This window comes from Podarcis tiliguerta (genome assembly GCF_965153285.1).
Source record: "Podarcis tiliguerta genome assembly, chromosome: 2".
Taxonomy (NCBI): domain Eukaryota; kingdom Metazoa; phylum Chordata; class Lepidosauria; order Squamata; family Lacertidae; genus Podarcis; species Podarcis tiliguerta.
In genome coordinates this window covers 88,912,391-88,940,365 of record NC_139535.1, presented here as the reverse complement: position 1 = coordinate 88,940,365, position 27,975 = coordinate 88,912,391, and the positions used below count along the sequence as shown (strand labels likewise).

At 44.9% G+C, this 27,975-nt stretch overlaps 2 protein-coding genes across 8 annotated transcripts in view; one reads left to right on the top strand and one right to left on the bottom strand.

The window, feature by feature from the left end:
• The first annotated feature begins 327 nt into the window (after positions 1 to 327).
• On the top strand, positions 328 to 24,122 carry NUP85 (nucleoporin 85). The gene is made up of 19 exons (XM_083429073.1): positions 328 to 497; positions 3,541 to 3,634; positions 5,301 to 5,463; positions 5,834 to 5,904; positions 6,773 to 6,816; positions 7,751 to 7,820; positions 9,326 to 9,447; positions 9,990 to 10,124; positions 12,605 to 12,727; positions 13,754 to 13,885; positions 14,550 to 14,656; positions 15,310 to 15,393; positions 17,355 to 17,420; positions 19,366 to 19,517; positions 19,604 to 19,721; positions 20,837 to 20,937; positions 22,168 to 22,319; positions 23,027 to 23,113; positions 23,927 to 24,122. Exons 1-19 carry the CDS (start codon positions 465 to 467, stop codon positions 24,026 to 24,028), a joined length of 1,956 nt encoding a protein of 651 aa, XP_083285199.1. The 5' UTR covers positions 328 to 464; the 3' UTR covers positions 24,029 to 24,122.
• Positions 24,020 to 27,975, bottom strand: part of GGA3 (golgi associated, gamma adaptin ear containing, ARF binding protein 3) — a 31,315-nt gene continuing 27,359 nt past the window's right edge. For all 7 annotated transcript variants that reach the window (XM_083429067.1, XM_083429068.1, XM_083429072.1 and 4 more), the window contains one exon: positions 24,020 to 26,936. In XM_083429067.1, coding sequence (XP_083285193.1) covers positions 26,826 to 26,936 — 111 coding nt within the window. In that variant the 3' untranslated portion in view covers positions 24,020 to 26,825. The remainder of the gene's footprint in view (positions 26,937 to 27,975) is intronic.

Genomic DNA, 27,975 nt, shown 5'->3' with positions numbered 1-27,975 from the left:
GCGGGGAACGAGGCATCGCTAATTTGGGAGAGGAGGAACCTAGAATTACGAATTTTTTGCATCAGCGGATTCCTTTCCGCTTCAGCGTTTGCATTGCTCCCGGAATGGACGCGAGAGATAGCGGTGGAGAAAGAGCCCAGATTTCTCTCTTATGTTTCTCTAGCTTCAACTCTCTCTTCAGTCCTGAGGAGCAAGAGGAAGGGGGGGGGCTTTATAAATGAAGTTCTCTCTGAAGCGCTGTTGTAAACGGAGAGGCGAGCTCCTCTATAAGTTTCCTATCTCTAGAGGTGGAAAAGAGGCAAAAAACCCCCACATATCCCTGGGCCCTCCTCCCGTACGCATGCGCGCGAGAGGCATGGCCATTGGCTGGGCTGTCCCAGGGAGACGAGGAAGCGGCTGCTCGAGGCTGGGAAAGGAGCGAGGGCAGAAGCGGATAGCGGGAGTTTGTGCCTCGGCTGGGCGGCATGGAGGAGCTGGACGTGGAGCCTGCGGTCACTGTGCGTCGCTTAAGCGTGTCCCTCCCTCCCTCGCTCGGGGTGTTTGTGGGTCCTGTGGAGGGAAATGGGATCCGGAGAAGGAGGTGGGGCTGCAGGTGTCGGAACGGAGGGCTCTGATTTGGGTCCCCCCCCTCGATCATAGGCAAGGAACTTGAGAATTGTAGATTTGGAAGGGACCCCTGAGGGTCATCTAGACCGACCCCCTGCGATGCAGGAGTCTTTTGCCCAGCGTGGGGCTCGAACCCACGACCCTGAGATTGCTCTCCCGACTGAGCTGTCTCCATTCGCCTTTGTGTTGGAGTAGGCAGGTTTAATAAGTTTCCTCCTCCACCAACACCACCAACCTCCTCTGCAAAGTGAGCAGAGGCAGTAACGTCATAACAGGGCCAGTTTTATCTTGACTCTGGCCTTTCTTGCAAGGAGCTGAAGGCAGCATGCTGTGGCTCCCCCCCAATTTTAGTTTTACAGTTATAACAGCGCTGTGAGGTAGGCCTGGCTGAAGGATAGGGGCGTTGCTCAGTGAGCTTCATGGGGTGTGTGTGGAGGATGTTCATTCACATGCTTAGCCTGACCCCAACCACTCTACTTCAGAGGCTTGCTACAGTGGTACCTCGGGTTACATACGCTTCAGGTTATATACACTTCAGGTTACAGACTCCGCTAACCCAGAAATAGTACCTCAGGTTAAGAACTTTGCTTCAGGATGAGAACAGAAATCGTGCTCCGGCGGTGTGGCGGCAGCAGGAGGCCCCATTAGCTAAAGTGGTACTTCAGGTTAAGAACAGTTTCAGGTTAAGAACAGACTTCCAGAACGAATTAAGTACTTAACCCGAGGTACCACTGTATTTACCTTACACCCCACATCTCCATCCACTTGTTGCCAAAGAAGCATATAACAGATCCAAAGCATGAACAAACAAAATCCTGACCGGTGGCCCTGTTCCTCAAGGCTTGGCCACTGACCAAACTGTGCCTCCTTAAGCTGTGCAGTCTTAAGGGCAGCTGGCAGCTGGAGCCAGTTTGCTTTTTCTGGCAGGGTGCTGGGAAGCCAGCTCCCCACCTGCACTCCTTTGGCCAGTGGATGGGATCAGGCCGGTGTACCTGGGAGGCAGGGAGTGCCAGTGGCAGAGTAGTTAGAGCAGTGGTTCTCTTCAGTTTTTTACTCTGAGCCATGCTTTCGAAATAAAAATTTGCTCATACCACACCAAATTTTTTATTGGTGGTACAATGGGTTCTCTTGTTCCAAAAACTCCCTTTATTCATTCTTCAGCTCCAACACCTAATTAAAAACAATTCTGCCGGACAGCCAGCAAACCTCCGAGTGCAGGAAATGTTTTGGTTCCATGTCTTTGCAGAGTCAAGCAAATAACCGTGTTTTTTAAAATTTTTATTTCAAAACCAAAAAAAATTACAAACACCAAATTCAAAATCCATATTCATTTTCTGACATAAGCCTATTACATAGATTACCTAAATTAAAATATATCTAAATGCTCTAGGCTTCCTTTTGCTATATGTAAATACAACACAATTAACAAATTATATTATAAATGATGTTATAGGTTCCCATATACCCCCACTCCCCTTCACCCATGTGTGATCTCAATATTTTACTTCTTCCATCTTGTGTTGTTATATCAAATAACTCTGTTTTTAGTGGTTCTGCTTTGATAAAATTCACAATGTACACAGCCTGATCTAGAACCAAGTTCAAATCAGCTACAAGGGTCTTGGTGATTAATGCCTCTGTGTAAAAAAACCCCTCAGTGATTTAATACTACATCTGGATTTTTCTGTTTGATGAGTGCCACTGTCCTGATACCGCAGTCCAAAGATGGGCTTGTGGGAGTGGTTTGGTGCAGGCATTATTATAAGAAAGAGTTAAGTTTACAGTAAGTCACCCAGCCAGGCCTCACTGCCATTACAGATGCGGAATGGACACTGCAGCAGTGAGAGCTTGCCGTGACTTGTCTGCACTCAGGCTGATGTTTATACAACCCTTATTCCCAAAGCAGCATACTCCGTTTTCCCCAAACCTCCCATCAAAGCTGGCTAGTGAGGCCACACATGGCAGCTATCCAAGCCTTCTCCCCTCTCTGGGCCTAAAGCCCAGCATCTCAAGGACTACAGATAAGCACAGCATCAAAGCAGGTCAATGAACATATATCAAAGCAAGGAAACATAAACATATATGAGCTCATTCTTGCAGCAGCTGCTCATTATTTCGGCTGGTTATCTTGACTATCAAGATGGCGTTCGCAGGCTTTCTAGAACATTTCACTTTGGTTCAACACAGCTACCAAGCCTCTCATATTCCCTATCATACATGGTGCTCCATCTGAAAAAATTCCAATACAAGAATCCCATGAAATCTCATTTTCTCCTGCCACGCTAGTGTGGCACACCACACCCTTTGAGAACCACTGGGTTCCTCAAGCTCAGGGGTCGGAGCCCAGAGCCCAGCAGGAGCGACAGCTCCCATCATCCCTGACCATTGGCCATGTTATCTGGGACTGATATCACATGGCAAGGCAAGCAAGCATGTCCAAGATCATAGTAGGCAGTTGGGTTTGGTGTTGATTGAAGATGTAAGGGTGTGTGTGTATGTTTTAATGGATAGAACTTGTGAGATGTTCTTCATAAGAGGGTCACTCTCTTCATTCCAGCTTTTGCTGCTGTCAGTGTATGTACAGTGGTACCTCAGGTTAAGAACTTAATTCGTTCCAGAGGTCCGTTATTGACCTGAAACTGTTCTTAACCTGAGGTACCACTTTAGCTAATGGGGCCTCCTGCTGCTGCTGCGCAATTTCTGTTCTCATCTGAGGTAAAGTTCTTAACCCGAGGTACTATTACTGGGTTAGTGGAGTCTGTAACCTGAAGCGTCTGTAACCTGAAGCATATGTAACCCGAGGTACCACTGTAATTTAAGTTGCAGGTTTGTTTGTTTTTTAAGTGTACTTCGTAACAGATGTGTTTTGATTTCAGCATTGTTATCATATTTGCCTGTCTAATTCCCTTCCTTCCTTCCTTCTGTTTCAAACAGCTGATTCCAGAAATAAATTCTGACAAGAAACAGTTATGTTTCGAGTGGGGACCTGGGGAGATGCTGGTGTGTGAAACATTGTTTGGATCAACAGGTTGGTAACCTCTGTTACTAATGTGTATGTTTTTGATGAATTAATAGTAGTGAATAGGCCCACACAAGTGCAGGGATGGAAAACCTCGGGCTTAGGGATTGAATGTGGCCCTCTGGGCCTATCTATCTGGCCCTTGGAACCATCACCAAGCATTTCTGCGTGGCAGGAACGCATCCCTGAACTCAGTTAATGATTTCTCTTGCTTGCCTGGGTGGAGACTAGAGAGGGATGTCTGCGTATTGTAGTCACTAGCAGACAGTACAAAGGTGAGGTTGTCATTTGTCGCTGCAGCTACTTTTAGTTTTGGCCCTGCACATCACTGGTATGTGGCCCTTGGAAGATCACCCAGAAGGAAATGTGGCCCTCTGACTGAAAAAGGTTCCTTCCCCACCCCTGCCTTAATTCTAGCAGAGTGTTGATGTGGAATTGCATATGGTGAGCAGGAGCATCCCAAGACAGAAAAAGTTGGTTAGAATTAGCTAGGGAAGAGAGATTAATTAGAATAAAGGTGAGAGAGAGAGCAGAAGGACACAGAAATAGAGATTTATAGTTTTAGACATTGCTGCTATCAATCTTACAGGGAATACTGGTTAAAATCATTGTCTGATTAATGTTTAATTTATCGATAATTATTTATAACTACTTTGGCATTCAACTACAATCGCCCCTTCTTTGTCCCTCAAAATAGACTTGCTAACTGGTCCTCCTAATGCCAGCTGATGTACACCACTGAACCTTCAGCACAGGCTGTATTAATGAATTCCAGACTCAAAATGCCTGGGTACATGTACGCAACACTTAACATGGCTCAATTTAGTTCAAGGGCTAGGGAACCTTTTTCAGTCCATGGACCACATTCCCCCTGGGGAAGTTGCCAAGGATGGCATCCTTGTGGCAGACAGAGCCTGAGGCACAGGTGTCTGTGGTTAGAGGCAAAATTGGGCAGAGGAGGTGTCACCTGGACTGAGAGAGGTGGCCTGGGGAAGGTCCACAGGGCCAGATAGAAAAGCCTGGAGATGTACATTTGGCCCCTGGGCCTGAGATTCCCCTCCTTGGACTTTATGCTTTAAGATAGGAATGGCAAACCTATCAGTACCTAGGTGGTAGCCCATGTTGGAATCCCATGAACATGGTTCTGAACTCTTTGTTAGATCACTGGGACAAATTGTAATGAATTAAACAGCAGCCTTGTTCAGATATTTGCAACAGTAGTTTTTAGACTGTGCTTCTAGGAAACCTGCGAGATTATCAGAAATGGCAGACAAACTTCACTGTATGACATTTTGTCTGAGGCAGTGGCATGGCCCAATAATCCTGGCTTAACACCCCACATGAAAACATCCTACACAAAGCTTCAAGGGTGTAAGATTCCCCCCCCCCCCCCAGCATATAAATCATGGCGAGAAAGATCCTAAGAATGAGGTCAGTTTAAAAACGAAACGAAACACTAGTACAAGAATGTGTGTTAAAAGCATTCATGCCCTTGCCTTTACAGAGCTTGCATGGAACAGAGGGAATGTAGAATTACTTTGGAATACATATGCACCCAGATAACCTCAGCGTTTTTTGTCGTGTCCCACTGTGTTGTGGGGCTGATGCACACATTATTCCTATGATGAACTAACGGTGTTTGGCTGTATTAAAACTTCTGTGTGATTTGTTTCAGAGGGTAAAGAGAAAAGGCCTGACTGCCCCTATGTCTACGTTGTTCGCAAAGATCTAGATATATACTCTCAGACTTTGAGGAAGCTTTTCAATGAATCACATGGGATCTTTGTTGGCCTTCAGAAGGATGAGAAGGAAAAGCTTGGGAAGTCAAGGACTGCCCAGTAAGTGATCTAAAAATCTTCATGTTCTGAGATCATCCAGGTAGGGCCAGGGTGCTATAGTGATTTACTATTTGATTTGCAACAAAACCCTATGAGTGTGAGTGTGCATAGCATTGCAGCCTCAGCATATTGATCTTATTTAATCTGAATGTTTCTTCTGTAGCCACTGCTATTTTCAGAAAAGTTCATTCACTCGCTGTCTACCAGAGGGATGCAACACCCTTAATAATGCTGAGGGATACCAGTGTGGCAACAGAGAGTACATTTAGTTCATACTGCTTTCCAGGCTCATGCATGGTGCTTGGAAAGGGTCTGTCCGTAATTTTTTTCTTTTGAACTCATTCTAACCAGACTCTTCTACTTTTGTCAGGTTGGTTCGAGTGAGCAAAAACTACCGCTCAGTCATAAGAGCCAGCATGGAAGATTCTCATCAGTTAGCTAGTAAGTTGTCCTACAGTGTTAATGTGAAATGTGGTGGACTTGAGTCCACAATATATGTATTTTTTTGTTTTGGCAAGCTGATCCAAACGTATGCATTTATTGTGTATACTTGTTTATAAATTCTGTTGATTTTATTTTAAACAGTTTTATTATGTCTTACTTGTTTTTGAGATTTGTTGATTATATTTTGAGAAACGCTATTTTGTGTAAACTGCTTAGGGATTTTTATCAAGTGGTCTGTATGTAGATTTTGTAATCTATGCTCTTCATTCAGTGAGCTACGCTACTAAGTGGTCTATACGATGTAATTTGTGAGATGATAACAATAAGAAAGTAGTCTGAATGGCTCATGAAATTGAGCTGGTCTTACAAGAAGTCAGTTTGGAAATCTTTTGAATCCCAGGCTCCACTGGGGCCCAGAAGGTTCAGGTGATGGGGCCTTGGCACAGGAATAAGAACTACAGCCTTTTGAATGTAGCTGATAAAAGTGCTAATTAACTAAGTACACTGAAGAATGTACGTTGGTACCTCGGTTTAAAAACAGTCCAGTTTAAGAACGAATCAGTTTACAAACTCCGCAAAACCGGAAATAGTGTCCCAGTCTGAGAACTTTACCTCAGTCTAAGAACAGAATCCGAACAGTGGAAGGGCACCGGCGGCGGAAGGCCTCATTAGGGAAAGTGCGCCTTGGTTTCAGAATGGTTTTGGTTTAAGAACGGACTTCCGGAACAGATTAAGTTTGTAAACTGAGGTACAACTATACTGGTCTCTCCATACAGAATGGTAGATCTGGAGTGTAAATGTTTCTTTGGCTCAGAGAGCTAAGAAAAAGGAGAAACCCCTGACTTGTATATATTTCTTTTGTTAGTTTCAACACAGGACCCAGCAATCCACATGCAACACAGCACTGAGGTAACCTAAATATATTTTTTTGGTGACATTTAAGAATAACTTTTTTCCTAGCATCCGCCACAGAGCTTTGCAGCACTGCTAATTTCTATTCAGTTAGTTTTTTGGATTCTGTCAGAATCCCAACTGCTCTTGTTGCTTAATTGTCTTGGAAATACAGGCCTTACTTTGGAGGTGTTGTGGGTTCGGTTGCAGACCACCGCAATAAAGCACTGACAGAAATTTTCCAGAAAGAACAAGTGCCATGATAACTTATTGTTATCTAGCACTGTCAGCAACTGCAACCTGTCATAAACTCAGTTCTAAGCTGTACTCATATTTATTAAATTTCTGTCCCTCCTTTCATCTGAAGGATGAATATATTTAAAGTATTGTTATATATTCTATAAAGTGGAGTTCATCTAGTTGTGCACAGGATATAACTCACTGTAGTTTGATCTTTGTATTTAAAAAAATAAATAAAAAGGAGATATTTAGTGCCTGTGGAAGCAGCCAGATACTAATAAACCATGGCAAAATCTTCTGAAGTGATATCTTATGCTACCAAAAATGCTTGCTGTTCTTGATGGCCAGCCACGCAAATTTGTTCTCACCACTGAGATTGCCTCTTAAGAGGCGTAGGGTCTTGTGTAACACAATGCTGAGTTTCAAAGGTACTCAAGACAGCAGAGGAGCAAGCACAAACCTCTGGATGAATCATTTCCGCACCTCCAGGGAAAAGAGGGAGGAAGGGATGCTTCAGATTCATGCCTACAAGGTGAACTATAAGAACTGGTGTAGCATGTGCTCAATCAATGTGCCAACCAGCACCCTGGCTGCTGCATTCAGCACTGGTTGCAGCGCCCAAACTCTCTCCAAGGGCAGCCCCACGTAGAGTGCATTGTAGCAGCCTAGCCCTGAGGAGTGTCATCTTTAAATTGGTGTCTGTTTTCCTCAGGTGTCCACTTTGTCTGCGATGGAGTTGATCTGGAATCTTTGTGAAATCATGTTCATCGAAGCAGCACCAGGTGAAAATTGGACTAAAATGAAGTCAAAATGGCATGTTATTTGTGTTGGAAGTATCTGCAGGTCGCTTTTTTTTAAAAAAAGAGATACAGTGGTACCTTGGTTTTCGAACGTGATCTGTTCCGGAAGACCGTTCGAGTTCCGAAGTGTTCAAAAAACCGAAAACACAGTACAGAAGCCTCAAAATGTAAAACTCAAAACGGAAAACTCAATACGGAAGCCACATTTCATGTTGGACCTCCGAGGCACCTTCAAAAACTGAAGCACTTCTGGGTTTTCGGCGTCCGAAAACTGAAACGCTTATCAATGGAGATGTTCGAAAACTGAGGTACCACTATACAAGAAGAGGAGTTTGGATTTGATATCCCACTTTATCACTACCTGAAGGAGTCTCAAAGCAGCTAACATTATCCTTTTCCCTTCCTCCCCCACAACAAACACTTTGTGAGGTGAGTGGGGCTGAGAGACTTCAGAGAAGTGTGACTACCCAAAGGTCACCCAGCAGCTGCATGTGGAGGAGCGGAGACCTGAATCCGGTTCTCCAGATTACGAGTCTATCACTCTTAACCACTACACCACACTGGCTCTCATGGGAATGTCATCAAAGTTATCTCCTTCACTGCCCCCTTATGTGCCCAGAGATGTCACAGAGTGAAGGAGAAGCCTTGCCTTCAGAGCAGTGGCTGCTGCTTCAAGGATTGGCACTCTTCAGGCAAGAAGGGGGGCAATCTAGATGGGATAGATTGGATGGAGGCACTTCTAAGGCCTCGTCCAACTGCAGCCTTGTCTCCAGAGCTTTCTGTAGTGCTGCAACCAACGGCCCACTGTCAGAACAGTGCCAGCATATGCTATGGACCACGTATTGGGGGTGGAGGGACGAATTTGAGGTGAAACTTCCCATGACATGTATGCCCAGTGAGTTAATTCACATGTGAGCTCATTACGGTAAACCTGGACAATCTTCTGTGTAGGAAATGGGTTTTTGTTTGAAGTTGCCCACAGAGCATCAGCGAGCAAGTAAGAGTGACATTCTCCAATAACATTAGCTAAGGCAGAGCAGACAGCATTTATTCTCATCTGCGGGCTAGCACAGTAGGTTAAAGGAGAAGAGAGTAAAAGCATGTGAGTTTATGCACCCTTTTCGGAAGCATAGTCCCTTAAGCTCAAATATTTTTGTGCACACTCGAAAAACATAAGAATCGGGGGGGGGGGGGGCTAAGATTTCTTTTCTGGCAAAGCAGAAGAAGAAGAGGAGTTTGGACTTGATATCCCGCCTTTCACTCCCCTTAAGGAGTCTCAAAGTGGCTAACATTCTCCTTTCCCCTCCTCCCCCACAACAAACACTCTGTGATGTGAGTGAGGCTGAGAGACTTCAGAGAAGTGTGACTAGCCCAAGGTCACCCAGCAGCTGCATGTGGAGGAGCGGGGAAGCAAACCCAGTTCACCAGATTACGAGTCCACTGCTCTTAACCACTACACCATGCAGAAACAAATATCTTTTTTGCAGCTGGTTCCCTCCTGCGTCACCTCCTTGACTGGGTTCGTCTTCATGTGTGTGATGTGGACAACATGCTTTGCGATGTTCTGAGGAACGAAAGCCCCGCAAAACACAAAAACTTCTGGGATGCGGTGAGTGAGGAATTTTCTTAGCCAGAAAGCATTTGCTTCACTCCCCCCCCCCCCCCCGAAAGAAACCTAGTTTGAACCAAAAATAAAGGGCTACTAGGAACGAGTTCTATGAAATGTGCGAGATCTTTTTAGTTTAAATCAAACAGAATCATCATGAGGAAGGAAGACAGTTACATGTTAAGCATCTGTCAATGTAAGTTGGAAGTGCTATGTACCAATAATATTTTTTTGAGCTGATGTTTCAAGACCTTTCCCCAGCAAGATATGCACAAGGGATCCAATGTTCTATCTAGCAACAGACGCACGGTCAGCTCTGCATAATGGCAGCATGTGTTGTTTTTTTTTGTAGGAAGAGGAATAGTCATTTACATTCGTTCTACTTCATGGCTTGGTTGATTGGACTAGTCCTAGTCCCTTCTTTAGGATGCTTACTTTTCATAAGCTGCTGTATGTGCCACATCGATTTAGTATGTTAGTATTAACATGTTGGTGCTTTCTTGGGTTCAACTCAGTTGCAAAAACCTTCCTTTTTGCTTTTGCAGTTAACTATCTTGGTGCTGCAAGGTCGGATGGACGAAGCTCGGCAACTGCTCTCTAAGGAAGCAAACACCAATCCCACTTCAGTGAGCATGTGCAAAATTTTGGACGAGTTGATGAAGAAGATGCCTGTTCTCTGTGTATGTAAGATGTTCTTCTCATGCGCAGTGTGGTTTGGTGAATTGTCCGAAACCAGTTTGGCATTCAGATTGCGATACCGGTTTCAGATTTTGCGTTGGGAATACATTGCAGTGGTCAGGGAGCCACGATGTCTTCCCAGCTCAAATTGCGTGCAGATGGCAAAGGCGCAGGCAGGCAGAAGGAGCCTGAGAAGGTTCTTGGGCTCCATCTTCTGGTGCCTTTGAGGAAGCCAACCCTCCAAGGTGGGGAGGAAGAAGCAGCCGAGATACATTCCAGACATCGTAGTATATCAGCATATTGCTCTATTTAGCTGCTGATATACCACAACATAGGGACGCGGGTGGCGCTGTGGGTTAAAGCCTCAGCACCTAGGGCTTGTCGATCGAAAGGTCGGCGGTTCGAATCCCCGCGGCGGGGTGCGCTCCCGTTGTTCGGTGCCAGCGCCTGCCAACCTAGCAGTTCGAAAGCACTCTCGGGTGCAAGCAGATAATTAGGGACCGCTTACTAGCAGGAAGGTAAACGGCATTTCCGTGTGCGGCTCTGGCTCTCCAGAGCAGCGATGTCACGCTGGCCACGTGACCCGGAAGTGTCTCCGGACAGCGCTGGCCCCCGGCCTCTTGAGTGAGATGGGCGCACAACCCTAGAGTCTGTCAAGACTGGCCCGTACGGGCAGGGGTACCCTTACCCTTACTTTATATCACAACATTGAAAACCAGATATTGCCTAGCCCTACCTGCCACTCTTCCTCAGAAGAGTCCGGGGTGACGTGGGCAAAACATGCAAACAAAATGCAGTGGTACCTCTGGATATGAACGGGATCCGTTCCGGAGCCCTGTTCACATACTGAAGAAAACACAACCCGCGCATGCGCGTGCCGTGATTTGCCACGTCTGCGCATGCGCGTGACGTCATTTTGAACGTCTGCGCATGCGACGAAACCCGGAAGTAATGCGTTCCGTTACTTCCGAGTCACAGTGGAGCACAACCCGAAAAGACTCAACCTGAAGCAACTTTAACCTGAGGTATGACTCTACAGGGACATGGGTGGTGCTGTGGGTTAAACCACAGAGCCTAGGGCTTGCTGATCAGAAGATCGACGGTTCAAATCCCCGCGATGGGGTGAGCTCCTGTTGCTCAGTCCCTGCTCCTGCCAACCTAACAGTTCGAAAGCACGTCTAAGTGCAAGTAGATAAATAGGGACCGCTCCGGCAGGAAGGTAAACGGCGTTTCCGTGTGCTGTTCTGGTTCGCCAGAAGCGGCTTAGTCATCCTGGCCACATGACCCAGAAGCTATACGGTGGCTCCCTCGGCCAATAAAGCATGATGAGCGCCACAACCCCAGAGTCGGCCATGACTGGACCTAATAGTCAGGGGTCCCTTTATCTTTATGACTCTACAACGCAACAGCTGTATGCTGAAAAAATAATTGTAACAGATTAATTAAAACAAAAACGTGCACTGCTTATTAGGAGCACACTTCTTGCTTATGGAATTGAGAAGGCCTGGCAACGTTCTGCTTGGCCAGTGTTAGCAGTTCATGCATGTGCCTGTTTTTTGATTATTTGAAGCTGCTTTCTTCTGAGTCAGACCATTGGTTCATACAGCTCAGCACTGTGAGGGAGCTCTGGCACGAAATCTCCAAGGTCTCTGAACGGGTTTTTTCCAGCCACGTTACCTGAGATCCTTGGCAACGCTCAAGGTTGAAATGGGGACTTTCTGCAGCATGTTCTTTCTGCCACTGACAAGGATTAGGTCATTCTTTTTCATACTGCTTTTCATTGTTGTAGGAAATAGGTTTATTTTGTCTCTGTGAAATAGTCGTGTAATCTTTGGTGCACCTTCAAGAAGAGAGTTGCTTCTGGGTTTCTGACATGGGCTTACGTATTTCCAGACATTGGATGCAGAAGGGGAGGGGAGGGGGGAGTGCAGTACATACAAGTGGTACCTCGGGATGCGAATGGGATCCGTTCTGGAACCCTGTTCGCATCCTGAAGCGAACTTAATAAGCGGGTGCGCGGGTCGCGTTTTGATGCTTTCGCGCATGCGCGTGATGTCATTTTGAGCGTCTGCGCATGCGCAAGCGGCAAAACCCGGAAGTAGCATGCTCCGTTACTTCCGGGTTGCCGCGGAGCGCAACTCGAACTCGCTCAACCCGAATCACATTCAACCCGAGGTATGACTGTATATCAAAGGAAGTTCTATTAACATGAATGAAATTGATTATGTGTCAATGTTGACAGAGGTGCTTGTCAGCGGACCGTTATCCTGTTGTTGTTCTCCATCCCAAGAAAGAAGGTTAATGATACAGTGCTTGTTTTGGCGTTCCAACATTTGTGCCCCTTTTCATTGGATAAAACAAAATTTCGAAAAGCTTTCTGTTCATGCAGAGTTGTTTGAAAGCACTGTAAATTATAGGGTAAGATAGATCTAAAACTGGGAAAAGAGGAAACCAAATTGCATGTTTGTGTCTTCCTTACCAGCCTAGCAACACCCAGACTTTGACAGAGATGGAGCTGAAATGGCAGCATTGGCATGAGGCATGCGAACGGTTCCTAAAGGATGGGACATTTGCTTCTAATCCGCACATGGAAACTCTCTGCAAGGTGGGTAAGATTGAAGAATGAAATATTATGGTTGACCCCATTACTGAGTTTAAAGCAGTTTGGGGTATAGGTTCTGCAATTGCATTGAAGACATTTGGAGCTTGAATCGTTTGGCTGTATTCTTTTCTGTCATACGGTGATCTTGGGCGAGTCACCAATACGTCAATATCTAGATTTCACTCGTTCACCCAACAAATGGGCTAGGACAAAGTGTTTGTGCAAGGAAGGTATATTTCATTGATTGGGTTCCTGTTCTGGAGCTAGGAGGAATGACAGACTCTCAGAAGTGGTCTATAAAACCATAACAGTTCTTACTAAGGCTGAGCATCCTTACTGAGGATGATTCAACATCATGTATGTTCTCGGGTGTAACAATTTGGGGCTGCTTATTAAGCAGCGCTTTCTGCTGAAAGGTTGCATTGCTAGGACAGCTAACACTCTGCTGCTGCACCCAGAACAGGCTACTTACCTAATTTCGGAACATCAGAAACACCTGTGACTGAAGGGGGAAAAGCTAGGAGAGCTTGCTCATGCCCTTTCTGGCACAACTGCTTTATAGAGTTAGCTCAGTTGGATCTGTTAACAATCCCCCAGACTGGAAGGAATACTGGGGTGCCCAAGGAAATACTAGATCCCAGGTTCTTGAGACAAGATGACCTGTGTTTTCCAGCCAGATACATCACTTGTTCTTCCTTAACACACCCAATCTTATACTTCTGTAGCATGAGCCCTAGCAGCCTAGGCTAGTGGGCTATTACCAGAATCCCTAAGCATGACAAATACTTATTCCAGACCCCAACAGCACAATTATATGAAGCTTTATTCAGAAGAGGAGGAGGAGGCAAATGGACAAAGCAGGTTAAAAATAAACAGGAGCTCTGTGGTTCAGATCTAACTGTGCTGTGCGAAGAACTTAAAAACGGGTTTCTCAGTCTACTCAGTAGACTCAACAGAACATAGTGGATCAAATGCAGATGGGGGATGATGGGAAGGAGCACTGAAGTGGTTTGTTTTTTCTTCGTCAAGATCTTGGTGGGAGATGAGAGCGCCATTTTAGAGAAGAAAGACCTCATGACTAATTGGTACCATTTTCTGGTAACCCGGCTGCTGTACTGCCACCCTACTGTGAAGCATGTGGAGCTCCATCTCTACGCACAGGTAACTCGGGGGGGGGGGGGGGAGAATCACTTTTAGAGTAGAGCCGGCCACAACCGTAGAGTCAGTAGAAGAGTAGAGCCAGTGTGGTGTAGTGGTTAAGAGTGGTAGTCTTGTAATCTGGGGAACCGGGTTCGAGTCTCCGCTCCTCCACATGCAGCTGCTGGGTGACCTTGGCCCAGTCACACTTCTTTGAAGTCTCTCAGCCCCACTCACCTCACAGAGTGTTTGTTGGGGGGGGGGGGAGAATGTTAGCCACTTTGAGACTCCTTAAAGGGAGTGAAAGGCGGGATATCAAATCCAAACTCTTCTTCTTCTTGTTCTTCTTTGGGCCACCCAAGTGGAAAAACGGCTGGCAGTCCTGTCCTTTTGCTCCACCCACGGTTTGCCATGCCTTCTAGCTCATGACAGTGGGAGGAGGAAGTGTTGGAACTGTAGGTGAGCGATGCTCAAGTACGCTGGGTATATCCCAGGCAGAGCCATCTGCCCTTCCCGCCACCGACGCTCATGAGAAGCTTAAGTAGCAAATTTTTGAAAACCACCACACTTTGTACCAAATCCTACCTGATCAAAAGAGGGCCTTCATTTCATAATTGTGCTTGCCTTGACCTGGGAAAGTGAGCCTCCTCGGTGTTGAGTAAACCCTACCCCTTTCTGTATTCTGCAGTCGAGCATGGACCTGTTCCTGGGAGCAGAAAGCAGCCCTGAGCCTTTAGACATCATCTTGCTGGCAGCCTTTGAATTAGATATCCACCAAGTGATTAAAGAATGCAGGTGAGTATTGCCATTCTTGTCTGAGAGCGTTTGGCCAGAATTCCATCAGCTTCACAGTCCGGTATCCCAAGTATTGTAGGGCCCAAATGAATTCTTGCAGAGTAGGTTACAGCATCCAGCCTGGAGCTTGAGGCTTCTTGTCGGGGGTTCAAAATCTGCTTCTTGCACTGCTGCTTGATCCCGTCCTTCCCACCCCTTGCCTTTCGCTGAGGCGGGGAGGACAGGAGAGCCTGCAAATCTGCCTGCCGAAGCTCTGCGCCCAGAATTCCCTTTGGGGCTTCTTTTGGGGTGCACAGCACCCTTGTGCTCTCTCCAGGACCCTATTGACTATTGAACCTTTCCCGGAGGTTAAGGCCCTTGCTCTGTTGCCATTAGCGGCCTCCCCGGAAGTCCATATCCTAAGTATTCTAAGGCCCAAATAGATTCTTGCAAACATCATGGTGGGTGCATAAACGGGAATAAAAACGAAGAGCTGGCGAAGCTAAGAGCTTCGTGGCAAAAGCATGCACAGAGAAAATGAGATTCTCTTAGGTGCGATAATGTTTGCTAAATTTGGCTGGGGGAAACTTGTCAATTTTCAGAGACCAAAGAAATAGTTTTGTGTGTTAAATTATCATTTTGCCTTCCCTCCCTTTTACTCCATGTATATACAGCATTGCCCTGAGCAACTGGTGGTTTGTAGCCCATCTGACAGACCTGCTGGATCACTGCAATCTTCTCCAGTCACACAACCTTTAGTGAGTTACCCTTCCTTAGTGTTTTTGCGTTTTATCTGTCAGTGGTCAGGCCATCCCTGTGAGTGTGGTGTTTGAGAGGTCCCTTGGCGATCCTGTGGCAACCGGCAGTTCAAAGGCAAACATGTTTATTATCTGTCAGATAATAACTAAGATGATTCTTAAATGTCTTTGCTTTACTTTTAAAAACTGCTTAGTTTTAAGTTTCCTTTTTTATGGTAATGCTTGGCATTTATTTAGCATTTTAAAAGTGCTTCATCTAAATTACAATTTTATTAATCGTTTTACGTAGCTGGGACTGAGACTGAGAGTACACAAGGTTGCCTAAGACAGTTTAATGAACTGGAGACTCTTCACTTTACTAGCTCTTACTGACAAAATGAATCTAAAGTGCTTATTCTTTTGGAACCATCAGCAGTGCTGTGACATATATGACAGAATATCGCAGGGCAAATCCATCTGCCTTTGTTATACTCCCTAAGGGATGGTTAAGCTCTTAAACTCCCACTAGAATCTTGTTCAAATAAAAATATTTTTTGTGGGGGGTAGAGGTGGTTGTTACATCCTGTCCAACAACTGCTGTGGTTTTTTCACAACCAATTGCTTTGATCATAGTGCCTAGCAGTTCATGTTGTTAGTCAAGAACGAAGGATTTTGAATGTGGACTATACTACATACGCATTCATCATGGAAGGTTACAAACTGCAGACTTTTAATTTGTTCGTTTTCCCTTCCTGAAAGCAGTGATGGAGAGAAGTGTAACTTGGTCTTTAGACTGAAATGTAGTCAACCTTCTGTTGCTCCCCTTCCCAATGATGACTGACTTACATCACTTAGCTGAGGAAAGAGAAAATGGCAGAAACCGTTATGATGAACCTTTTGTCACTTTAATTCTGAGCGATTTTGGTGTTCTCTAGGAGGGAGAAAATAATAATAATAATAATAATAATAATAATAATAATAATAATAATAATAATATCTTTATTGTCATTGCCCCTTCGGGGACAACGAAATTACTTGACTGCTCCATAAAAACACTAATTAAACAATACAGTATAATACAGCAAGGGAGATTAAATGACTTTCAAAGTCCGGGCTTCCCATTCAGGGCTGAGATCGCTCTGGAGAAGAAGCTGTTCTTAAGATGGCTCGTTCTTGTCTTCATCATCCTGTATCTCCGTCCCGACGGCAAGAGCTCGAAGAGACAGTGACCAGGATGCACTCAGAATTAAAGTGACAAAGTGCCATTTTCTCTTTCCTCAGCTAAGTGATGTAAGTCAGTCATCATTGGGAAGGGGAGCAACAGAGGAGGGAGAAGGGGATGTGGGTGGCGCTGTGGGTTAAACCACAGAGCCTAGGACTTGCCGATCAGAAGGTCGGTGGTTCGAATCCCCACAACGGGGTGAGCTCCCGTTGCTCGGTCTCTGCTCCTGCCAACCTAGCAGTTCAAAAGCACATCAAAGTGCAAGTAGATAAATAGGTACCGCTCCAGAGGGAAGGTAAGCGGTGTTTCCACGTGCTGCTCTGGTTCGCCAGAAGCGGCTTAGTCATGGTGGCCACATGACCTGGAAGCTGTACGCCAGCTCCCTCAGCCAATAAAGCAAGATGAGCGCCACAACCCCAGAGTTGGCCATGACTGGACCTAATGGTCAGGGGTCCCTTTACCTTTTACCTTAGGAGGGAGAAAGTCACAACAGAAGCTGTTACGTTATTAGGGTTAGCTCAGTGCTTGCCACTAATTAGTGATTTATTCTGTCCGCCTTTTCATTCTTGTTTCACTACAGTATTTGTAGAATATGAAACGTATGTGAACTACTCTTAACAGTGCAGAAGTGATGTTGACACAGAAGGAGACTGGGGTTTTAATAACTTTGACAACAAAAGGACTAGCTAGAGCAGCCCTAAATTCAGTGGAAGTGATTACATGGAAATGGGAATTTTTAAATAACGTGTTCTTCTTTTAGTTTTGGTTCCAATATGCGTGAATACCTCCTGCTGGAATATGCTTCTGGACTCTTCTCTCATCATAGGTAGCAGTCTTGTTTATTTTATTTTTTTAATGTTATAGTATTGTGAAGCAGGAGGAGAGATTCTGTTCTGAAGAAAAAGAATAGTAAGACCCTGAAACATGAGGAAGTGTTGGTTATGCTGTATTAAACTCATGACAGCCATTTAAGCCATTTGATGATAAGTGCTACTCTAAACACTACCTCTCTTCTTACAACTTTAAAATACAGTACTGTATGTTGTTACCAAGTGACGCGGGTGGCGCTGTGGGTAAAAATCCCCTGTGGGTTCGAATCCCCACGGCGGAGTGCGCTCCCGTCATTCGGTCCCAGCGCCTGCCAACCTAGCAGTTCGAAAGCACCTCCGTGTGCAAGTAGATAAATAGGGACCGCTTACCAGCGGGAAGGTAAACGGCGTTCCGTGTGCTGCGCTGGCTCGCCAGATGCAGCTTGTCACGCTGGCCACATGACCCGGAAGTGTCTGCGGACAGCGCTGGCTCCCGGACTATAGAGTGAGATGAGCGCACAACCCTAGAATCTGGCAAGACTGGCCCGTACGGGCAGGGGTACCTTTACCTTTATGTTGTTACCAGTATATTATTTTACAGAGACAGAAAATGGCCCATTAGATCATCACTCTCTTAAAGAATAGAGGCCAGGATAGTATTTAGAATAGCAGTTACCATCAAATGGCTTCTAGAGAAGAGTAAAAGCCGATTTAAACCCAAAGCTAACTTAACATAAGGTTCCCCTGCTGCATTATCACCAAGTGGCCTGTAATTTTTAATATACATGCATTCATGTTAACTTGAGCACCAAAATGTTTCACTTGCAAATATTTACTTTCCAGAAGCTTGCAGGGCATGTTGCATTTCAGACTGGTGAGAACTCTAGATGTTCCTTGCTTAAGGGATTCCAATGTAGAGTAGAGGAGCAATCCAGACAAAAATCCGAATTCTTTTTTTGTGTTCTCAAGGCATTTCTTAATTTGCATCTGTTGAAGCTGAGCATATGGGAGCCTGACTGCAGTTGCTCTTCAGCTTGAGTGATTGATTGATAAGCCTAATTGGTCAAAGACTTGGGAGTCAGGCTTCTAAACATAATATATCTGCTTCAATTAAAGTTAATTGTGGCTAACAGTGCAGTCCGAACCATGTCTACTCAGAAGTGTCCTTATCGAATTCAGTGGTGCTTATACCTAGCTAGGTAAATAAGGTTAGGATTGCAGCCTTAAGTCCCACTGAAATAAACACTTCAAAGTAATCTTGACTAATTTAAGTTCCATACATCAACTGTAATTTGTTTTAACTGATATTAAATGGTTACAAATATTTTTTTTTTATTTTTTTTATAAATGATTGTAACTGGTCCTTGCTCTTTGTGGTAAAGCCCGGGCAAGATTTCTAATACATAATAAAATAGTAATTTCTTTAGTGGGACATGGTATAAGTAACTATATCTGGATATTAACTTTATATTTCAAGATTTAAACAGTTTTCATTGACTTCAGATTTCACTGAGTATTTTAAGGAATGTGAGGCTTTTCATGTTCACAACTTGCGTAACCCACAAAGGCCAGAATTTTTATAGTTCAAATTCTCATTCTTTTTATCAGAAGTCTCACTGCATGGACTAAGGACGATGATCTAGGGGAGGAAGTGCACATGAAAAGTGTCGAGCGTACTTTTTTCTTTTCAGAGACTGCTCCCACAGAATTCCATGCCGCCATTTTAGCTTTTCGTTTTGAAAAGCTTCCACTTTGGTTTGCCCTGTGAGCTTGGTAGGGTCTATGAGAGCAGCTTCTGCAAAAGGAAAAGCTGGAAAGAGTTTGTGCGCAGAATGTGTGAAGACAAGTCTTTGGCTCGTGGCCTGTGTTGTGCTGTTGTTGTGAAATGGCTTCTAGTAAGTTATTTTGTGATAACTGCCTTTTGAAAAGAACTATTCAGTCACTCACATTTCTCCTTTGTAGCTTATGGCAGCTTGCAGTAGACTATTTTGACCATTGTCCAGAATTTGGCAGAGCGTACTTGGAGCATCATATTGAACGGATCCCTCTGGACACAGAGCATAAGGCCCTCAAAATACTGAGGATCTGTGAGCAGAGAATGATGACCGAGCAAGGTACCTTTATATATATATATATATGTATATTTTTAATCTGTTCATATAAACACCATTTACTGAGTGCATCTCTCTCCCCTCCCAAGTCCGTAGCATCTGTAAGATCATGGCTATGAAAGCCGTCCGGAACAATCGCCTCGGGTCTGCCCTGTCCTGGAGCATCAGAGCAAAGGATGCCGCTTTTGCTACCCTCATATCAGACAGGTAAGTCTTGCTTAAGGGGAGAGCCATTTTGTCCGGCAGCAGTAACAGCAGAGAGATCTAAAGGTTCTTCTTGGGATAACCTGGCTATTGGAAGACCAACGCTTTCGTCCAGAATTGGCTTTTGCACCTGCATGTTAGAGGTGGGTTGGGCAGGGTCCCTTACACAAAAGAGGGGTAAGTTGCAGAGCACATAACAAAAGGTAAAGGGACCCCTGACCATTAGGTCCAGTCTTGGCCGACTCTGGGGTTGTGGCGCTCATCTTGCTTTATTGGTCGAGGGAGCTGGTGTACAGCTTCCGGGTCATGTGGCCAGCATGACTAAGCTGCTTCTGGCGAACCAGAGCAGCGCACGGAAACGCCGTTTACCTTCCCACCAGAGCGGTACTTATTTATCTACTTGCACTTTGACATGCTTTCAAAGTGCTAGGTTGGCAGCAGCAGGGACCGAGCAACGGGAGCTCACCCCGTTGTGGGGATTCGAACCGCCGACCTTCTGATCGGCAAGTCCTAGGCTCTGGTTTAACCCACAGCACCACCTGCGTCCCTAACAAAAGGTATTGCAGCATTAATGTGCACATAGCCCTTCAGCACCCATTGCACACAAGAGCAGAAAAAAGGAAGCATCCTGCCCTGGCTCTGCCTCTTTCTAATCAGCCTCTGTTGAGATGGATAATTCTGCCTTGGCTGTACAGCAGGTATGACTGGCTCATTCCAAATCGCTCAGAGAGGCAGCAGAATTAGCTGCCCTTAGAGGATGCTCTGTCTGTAAAGTTTCTCCATTCAGGCTGTGTGTTGAAAACAATGACTCCTGAAGAAACATGGGATGGAGGAAAGGTTCCTTTGAAGGCAGGCCTTCTAAAAAATGAAGCTAATTTGAAGAGTTAAGAATGAAGTGTGCCTCTCAGTTCAATTCAGGGGAATACATGTGACTTGATTATTAGAAGTTTAGGAAGCACTGTTCTCAATTCCAGGAGGCAGTTCCATTCACAACAGCAGGTTTTGAGTCTATAGAATACTTGTTTGTAAGAGGATGGCATGTTGAAATGAAGTAACAATATGTACATGTTGATGGTTCGGAGTGGTAATAATCTTCACACCTATTCCACCCTCTCTAGATTTCTGAAGGAATACTGTGAAAGAGGCTCTTTTTCAGACTTGGATCTTATTGACAACTTGGGACCATCCATGCTGCTTAGTGATCGGCTGACATTTCTTGGTGAGAGCTATTTCTTACAGCCTCTTTTGAAAAGGAACAACATGGTGCGCTGGGCGATGACACCACCACTTGAGGAAATGGGACTGAAATTCATTTTGCAGTGCATGCGTGAAGCAGTGCAAATTCCACATCTCGGAACAACCAACCATGAAACCAGTTGTTACAGCCTTGCTTAGCTGGAGGACATAACAGTAGTCTTATCATGAGTAACTAGACAGACTTTCTAAGACGTTTCCTCTTTACGTCACAAAGGGCATATTTGTTTTTTTAAAAACCACAGGAAACAAATGCTTCCAGGTGTGGTAACACTAATGTTGCTGGCTTGTAGCTCAGACAACCACAGGAACACATCCTTCCTCTGTGGGCCTTGCATCAGTGTGATGGCAAGTTGAATTGAGGTTTTCTTATTGATAATCCAGTGGAGGTTTCTAGGATTCCAGGGAACTAATAATAAAATAGGATAACGTGGCTAGATCTGGCAATATGTAACTACTGAATTCTTTTTCTTAACAGAAATAGTTAGAGGGAATGTGACACAGCCTAATCATTTTCCCAGCCTGAAGGCACTTTGAAACTAGATAAATTAATCTTTCAAATGCCCTGGGTACAGAAGTGCAGCCATACAATGCTGAAGTTGGCATCAGGGTGAAATTGAAAACAGAAACCGTCTTTAACTTCTGAGTTTCTGCCTGTGTTTTCATGTTCTTATTTAGCTTCTCTAAAACTTTAAGGTCTTAATAAGATTTTTTTGCTTACTAAATGAAAGGTGAGATTTTCAGGGCTTTAAAAGGTGGTCCAGTTTGCATCAATAGCTGCAAATACTTTTTTCAGGCTCCCCGAGATGTAGTGATTGTTTTCTCTCTTTCTCAGCCTTTGCCATCCTGTGACTTCCAGATGTTTTGGCTGGCAGGGTTGATGGGAGTTGTAGCCCAAAATATCTGGAGGGCACCAGATGTTGGCAAAGCCTGCTGTGCATTATGGAAACAGTTCGGTAGCAATTGATCATGATTTGTTCCATTGACATGAATGGGGCTTAATTAATGTTAGTAGTTGTTGGTTGCAACTGCCTCCTTTACTGGATTGCCGCCAGAAATTTCAGCTTCCCTAAACGACCAAGATGCTAGGTGGCCATAATGCAGTTTTAATGGCTCAGTCTTAAGAAATGGTTTGGCAAGCCGACGGTGTGGTACCCTGAAAATGTGACAGGGCTGAATTAATGTTTGGATACAGGGAAGTACCGGGAATTTCATCGGATGTATGGCGAGAAGCGGTTCTGTGCAGCGGCTAAGCTGCTGTTGACATTGATGACAGCTCGTATTGCTCCTTGCTCCTTCTGGATGACCTTACTGACTGATGCGCTTCCGCTCCTGGAGCAGAAAGAGGCAAGTAGGATATTTCCGAACAGTAGAAATACCTGCCGATGGCGGTGATGGTCTAAGGAATGTCCCCACTTTCATGGGTAAACTAATCACTTGACAGGGAAGCATGTGACCCTGTGCTCCCACCCCAAAGAGCTTTCAACAAAAGCCCAGAGAGCTCCAGAGCTGTATGGTTGTGAAGATTCACAATGGCAGCAGACAGGCAGCCAAGTGCACTCTGTGTAATTGCTCAAACTCCGTCTAGTGTTCGCAGGGGAGATGGATGTGTGACCTTCCTCTTTGATCATCTGCTTCTTCAAAGAAACAGACTCATTACTGAAAGAGCTTTCGCGTTCCTGCAGATGGGTTCAGTTAACCTTGATACTAAGCTGTAAGACATGAAGTTTCTCATGAGGTTCAGTCTGCCCATTTCTCAAGGGCTTGTATTTCAGTAAGCTCGTTAACTCTGAATCCTTTTCAGTTGGACGAAAATGGAAATGGTGCTCTATAGAAATCTACAGCACCCAACCATCCATTTGCAACACTTTTCCTAAAAGCCACAACCAGGCTGAGGAAACCAAAGGGCATTACACAGTGTAGACATTTAGCTTTTTAATCTCATTGGTCACTGAGATTACACTTTTCACGTTTAGATGCATGACCTGCCACACATCAGCGGCTCAAAAGTCCAAAATTGCAGTTGTATGAAGGTAACTACTGTTTTCCTCCAGGTGATATTCTCTGCTGAACAGACATACGAACTGATGAAATGCCTGGAAGATGTGATGGCAGCAGAATCGAAAAACCAGAAGCTCCAGGTAATCTTTTCCCAGACCTTGGCTTCATATCATACTTTGGAGGGAAACTAATTGGTCTCCGATTCATAAGATAACACTAAGCCATGGACCTTGGCTTTTTGCTCCTTGGAGAGTAAATAAAGCAGGAGTCACCTGCATGTTCACAAACTATTAACTATGTTTCACCATGATGTGTGAATGCAGCCTCGTCCTTTTCCTTGAGCCCTTGGAGATGTGCAGAGGGCTCAGAAAAATGACCTGAGTTTTCTCTCACATGTGGTGTAGCTTGAGAAAAGGCTGAAACAGCAGAGGAAACATCTACCGATCCCTGCAGCCTAAGAGTGTTTATGAAAAGAAAAGTTTTGGCCGCAAGGCAGTAAAATGGAAGAATTCATAGCATGTTACATGATGTATGGCTGTTTCTAGCAGGTTGGAACTTTTTAGAACAAGAGAAAGAAACGGAGAGACACTTGGTTCCATTCAATCCTATTTTCTGTGACTGTAGTCATAGCCCCTTGAAAGATGCTTCCACGTACTGAATGCAAACTAACAGGAAGCGCTTTCTTTCCCAACAGCCATAAAATAAGCTGACAAAAGAATGCTTAGTAATGTGTAAATTGCAGCTCACATACAAAATATCAGTTTAAATGACAGTAGATTCGCATATTTCAGGGATGGGGAACCTCTGGCCTATTTTGGACCACCAGGAAAGCCACACAAATCTGCCTTACACCTGACATATATGACATGAAGTGTGGGGCAGATAAAGGCAGGGCTTGGCCTAATTAAATGCTGTCCAATTTGGTGAACTCCTAAGATTCTTTCTGTTTCCAGGAGGACGATGCTGAGACCATGAAGGTGGAAATGCTGAGAATTGGTCTAGCACGAAACCTTGCACGAGCCATTGTCAAAGAAGGCACATTGGAAGAATCATGAGATCACTTTATTGGAGCAGCTCACAAACTTTGCGTCAATTACTTACTGTACATATCATGGCTGTTTTTTCTAGGAATAAATGTCATCTTTTGCACTTTTCTTTTTAAAATTGCCTTTTGTAACATAAAACAGTAGAAGAGGAAATTCCTTTCTCCAGTGAATTCAATGGAAATTGAGCTTTCTGCTCTCCTAGACTTCAATAACGTAAGGTAAGTAACCTCCTAAAGTGACCTAATAATCAACATCTAGATCTAGTCCATTTGATAATCTAAAACCAACCCAAATCTCCATTCATGCAGAATCGAGGAACAAAAATTATTTAAAACTTTTCTTACCCAAGAAGCAGCTTGTAGTTCTAATTTGCAGGCACAGAAAATTTTCGGCATCCTTACTTTCCCCTCATTCCACTGAATGAAGCTGTGCAGCTCAGCTTTTAAAATAAACCACACAACTTTCATCCAGGCCCCCATCTCCTAAGTAGCAGCCAACCTGAACTCTGAGCATTATCTAATCACAGAATGCTTCTGCTTTGTAGAAGGATCTGGTTTTATTCTGACTATTGTTCTTAAGAGAAACAATACTATGCGGTTGAGTCCTAGGAGTGGGGTGGGGGTGGGGGGGAACACCCTACAGTATTAACTGGCAGCAAGGCAGGTGAAGCAGAGTAGAGAAAGCAATTTTATTGAACGTGCAGAAAAACAAGTACTTCCGAGACATATTTACAGTCTTTTGCGTGTTTGGTAGGAAGCTGCAACTTCAGCCTATGAACAAGTAACATTCATAAATAACTTCTGAAGCTTCTAACAGTACATTTCCACACAGTGAGACGACGGGATCTTGCTACTGGGCTTGTACGGCATGGGTATGGCAGCACTGCTGACATTGAGAAAGCACTTGTGCTTCCCCCCTCCCCCCTGGTTTCCTCAGTGAGAAAGAGAGAGAGACTTGCTCATAGGCAAGCTGTAGCAGTGAAACCTGCTCTCTAGAGATATGCTATGGGAGCTGGGCAGACTTGCTAAGCAAAAACGAGACAGCAGAGAGACTGAAATACAGGCGAGGACCAGATCAAGAGGCAGAAGAAATGCCGCCCTGTTCTCAGCCGCTAAACATAGCGGACGCTTTCCTCCCAAGTCTCTCCTTTTGTTCATATGGACCATGTCTGTCCCTTTCTGGACAGTTCCAAGTCTGTACACAAGTCTGAACCCTCCCAATAACTGCTGAAGCTCTTTACGCTGCAACAGATTAGGTTGCACTGCCTATAAATCCTTAGCCCAGTGAGTACCCCAAGCCTTTGTAGGAGACAATTGTTCCAGGTCGCCGTTAAATCTCTTCCGTGTTAAGTACAAGGTGTCCAGAAAATTAGAATGGCTGTTTGTAAGACTGGCTGAGCTTTTAAGAAACGTAATTAATTCAGCTTAAGCCGGATTTCCACCTTCAGATCAGAGTGGCAAGAAGTACTTAAAATTACACCTAGCAATTCTTAGCCTACTTCAGTTTTTAAAATTTTTCTAAACAGCCTTTTTTCTTCATAACCAAGCAAAATGATTAGTTCAGGACAACTGTTTTTTTGAAAGGATATTTCAGATCAAAAATAATTGTAGTAGATCAGAGGAAGTGACTACTAGACCCAAAGCAGTGATATTCACTTTATGGCTTACGTGCCATATGCTGGACTATTAGTCCGACTGACTCAACACAGGGATCTCCTCCTGGAGACAATTGCACTTAACCACTTAATATTTGGAATGAATAAAATACAATATAATCAACTCAGCACATGCATTGTCATGGCTTCTGTTTCCCCTTATCTGTAGGACTGGTGTTTTCCTATAGCACTATGTACATTGTATAATTCCTAACTACTAATACTGCCTTTGAAAGAAGAATCAAGGTCTTAGCTGCATCATTTCCTACCTTTGACCCTGATCGACAGATGCACCAAGAGTGGATGCCCTCGCTTTCTCCCCAAGCTCCCCACTTGACCAATGGACAAACTGTGCCTTTGTGACTCTGTCATAGTTTTTACCGCCCCCTCCCCCATGGAATACAGTTGTTGAATGTTGAGGGGAAACTGACTGTAGAGCCATGTGCGTCCAAAATGTAGCAGCTGCCTAGAAAGCGCACATTGCAGAGTTAGCTGGAAGTATAAAATCAAAGGCAGCAGATTGAGAGCGATGTGTTTTTACGCTCACATGTGGCATGTATAAAATAATACAGCTTGTTGTTCACCTGTAGGAGCTGTGCTGGCTTTTGGGGTAGATGTTGCCTTACAAAAGAAAACGGGAGTGTCAGGTCATGGCAGAAACCTCCCCTTGTGGAGCTTGTGTTTATTACCCAGCAAGCCTGCAGGTGGTCCTAAGTTCTGGCACCAAGGAGGTAAAAAAAACAAAACAAAAAACTGAGCACAGGAACACCTGTTAGGGCTCTGCCCCAAAGAAACTTACGAAGGCATCATAGCCCTTTGTAGACATCTGGCCAACACTGAGGGAAGAGTGCTCCGTTTCTGCTTACGAAGCTCACCAGAATGATCAGATTTCAAGTTTAGCAAAGTGGAAGATAGAACCGGATTGGCCAAAGTAAAGAAACCATCCAGGCCTCTACTTGTGGCTGCCTACACAAGTTCATGCTCTGTGTTCATGCCCCCGACTGCTTCACCCCAGAGTGCAGGAAACATTCTGGACTAAAGCTACAAGTGGAGTGGACAGGACATGTTAAACAAAGCTCAATATCGCTGCCGGATGCCACTTGCGCCCTTTCCATTTCACATTCGTTCCAGTCCCTTTGGGGTGCCTCTGGGTCATAGGTTTCCCCACTGCTCAACCGGGGGGAACTGATCCACCTCCCCCACCTCTGTGCTGGGCTGGTCTCCTAACACGAAAGTCAGTCGGTACCTCAGCCTCACCTTCTCCTGCAAGGAAGAAGGAAACAACATAAAGCTGCAGTCAAGAATACAGAGTAGAAAGACAGAGGAGCCTGGAAGGAGGTTGGCGCGTGCCATGACATTATCTGAGCACTAGCAGGGCTGAGCAATCGTTTGCCTGATACTTTACAAACCGGGGCAACAAATTGCTGGAAAAAGAACAATGCACAAATCCTATATCCAGTTCTGTCCAAAGCTGAAAAACGTATTAGGCAGAAGAAAAGCAAGCATGGAACATCCTTTCATATTCCCTAAGTGTGGCAGCAGGCAGAAAAGAAATTTTCTGATACAACAGTATAATACAGAATTGTAGAGAGAGATACAGTAGTACCTCGTTTTGCGACCGGGATCCGTTCCGGAGCCCCGGTCGCTGGGCAAAAAGGACGGTGGACGTCTGCGCACAGAGTGGTTTACGCTTCTGCACATAGTGCGATTTAGCGCTTCCGCACATGCGCGAGCGGCGAACCCAGAAGGAACCCATTCCGGTACTTATGGGTTTGCTGCAGACGTTTGACGGAACGGGCGCTCGACGAGGTGGACACTAGATGAGGTACCACTGTATGTGTCTCTCCATCTTACAAGTAGAGCCGTAGCTCTAATTCTCAGACCATGGACTGTGCAACACAGCAATCTCAAGGAAGATGTAAGATGTGCACCAGTCTTTCCCCCTTTGAGAGTCACAAATGAATAGTGACTTCTGTTTGTGCAATGGGACCATGCCCCCCTCTCCTGCACACACCCTACATTCCCCAAAATTGGCAAGGGGGGAACCCCCAGAAAAGTACACAGGGAAGAGGAGAAGTGCCTGCCTGGCAGACTAAAATGCTTTGCCTGAGGAACCTTAGTATGATGTTGAATTCCTCCTTTCAGATCAGTAACATCCTAGATTCTAGAAAACAGCACTTTTATCTTTCACCAGCAGTTGGCCAGATGATTATGGTAGCTCACCAGAAGAGCACAAAGGGTATGTAGGCTTCCCCATTCCCTGTTGTCACTTGGGACTCAAATTTTAACTCCCTTGGAACAT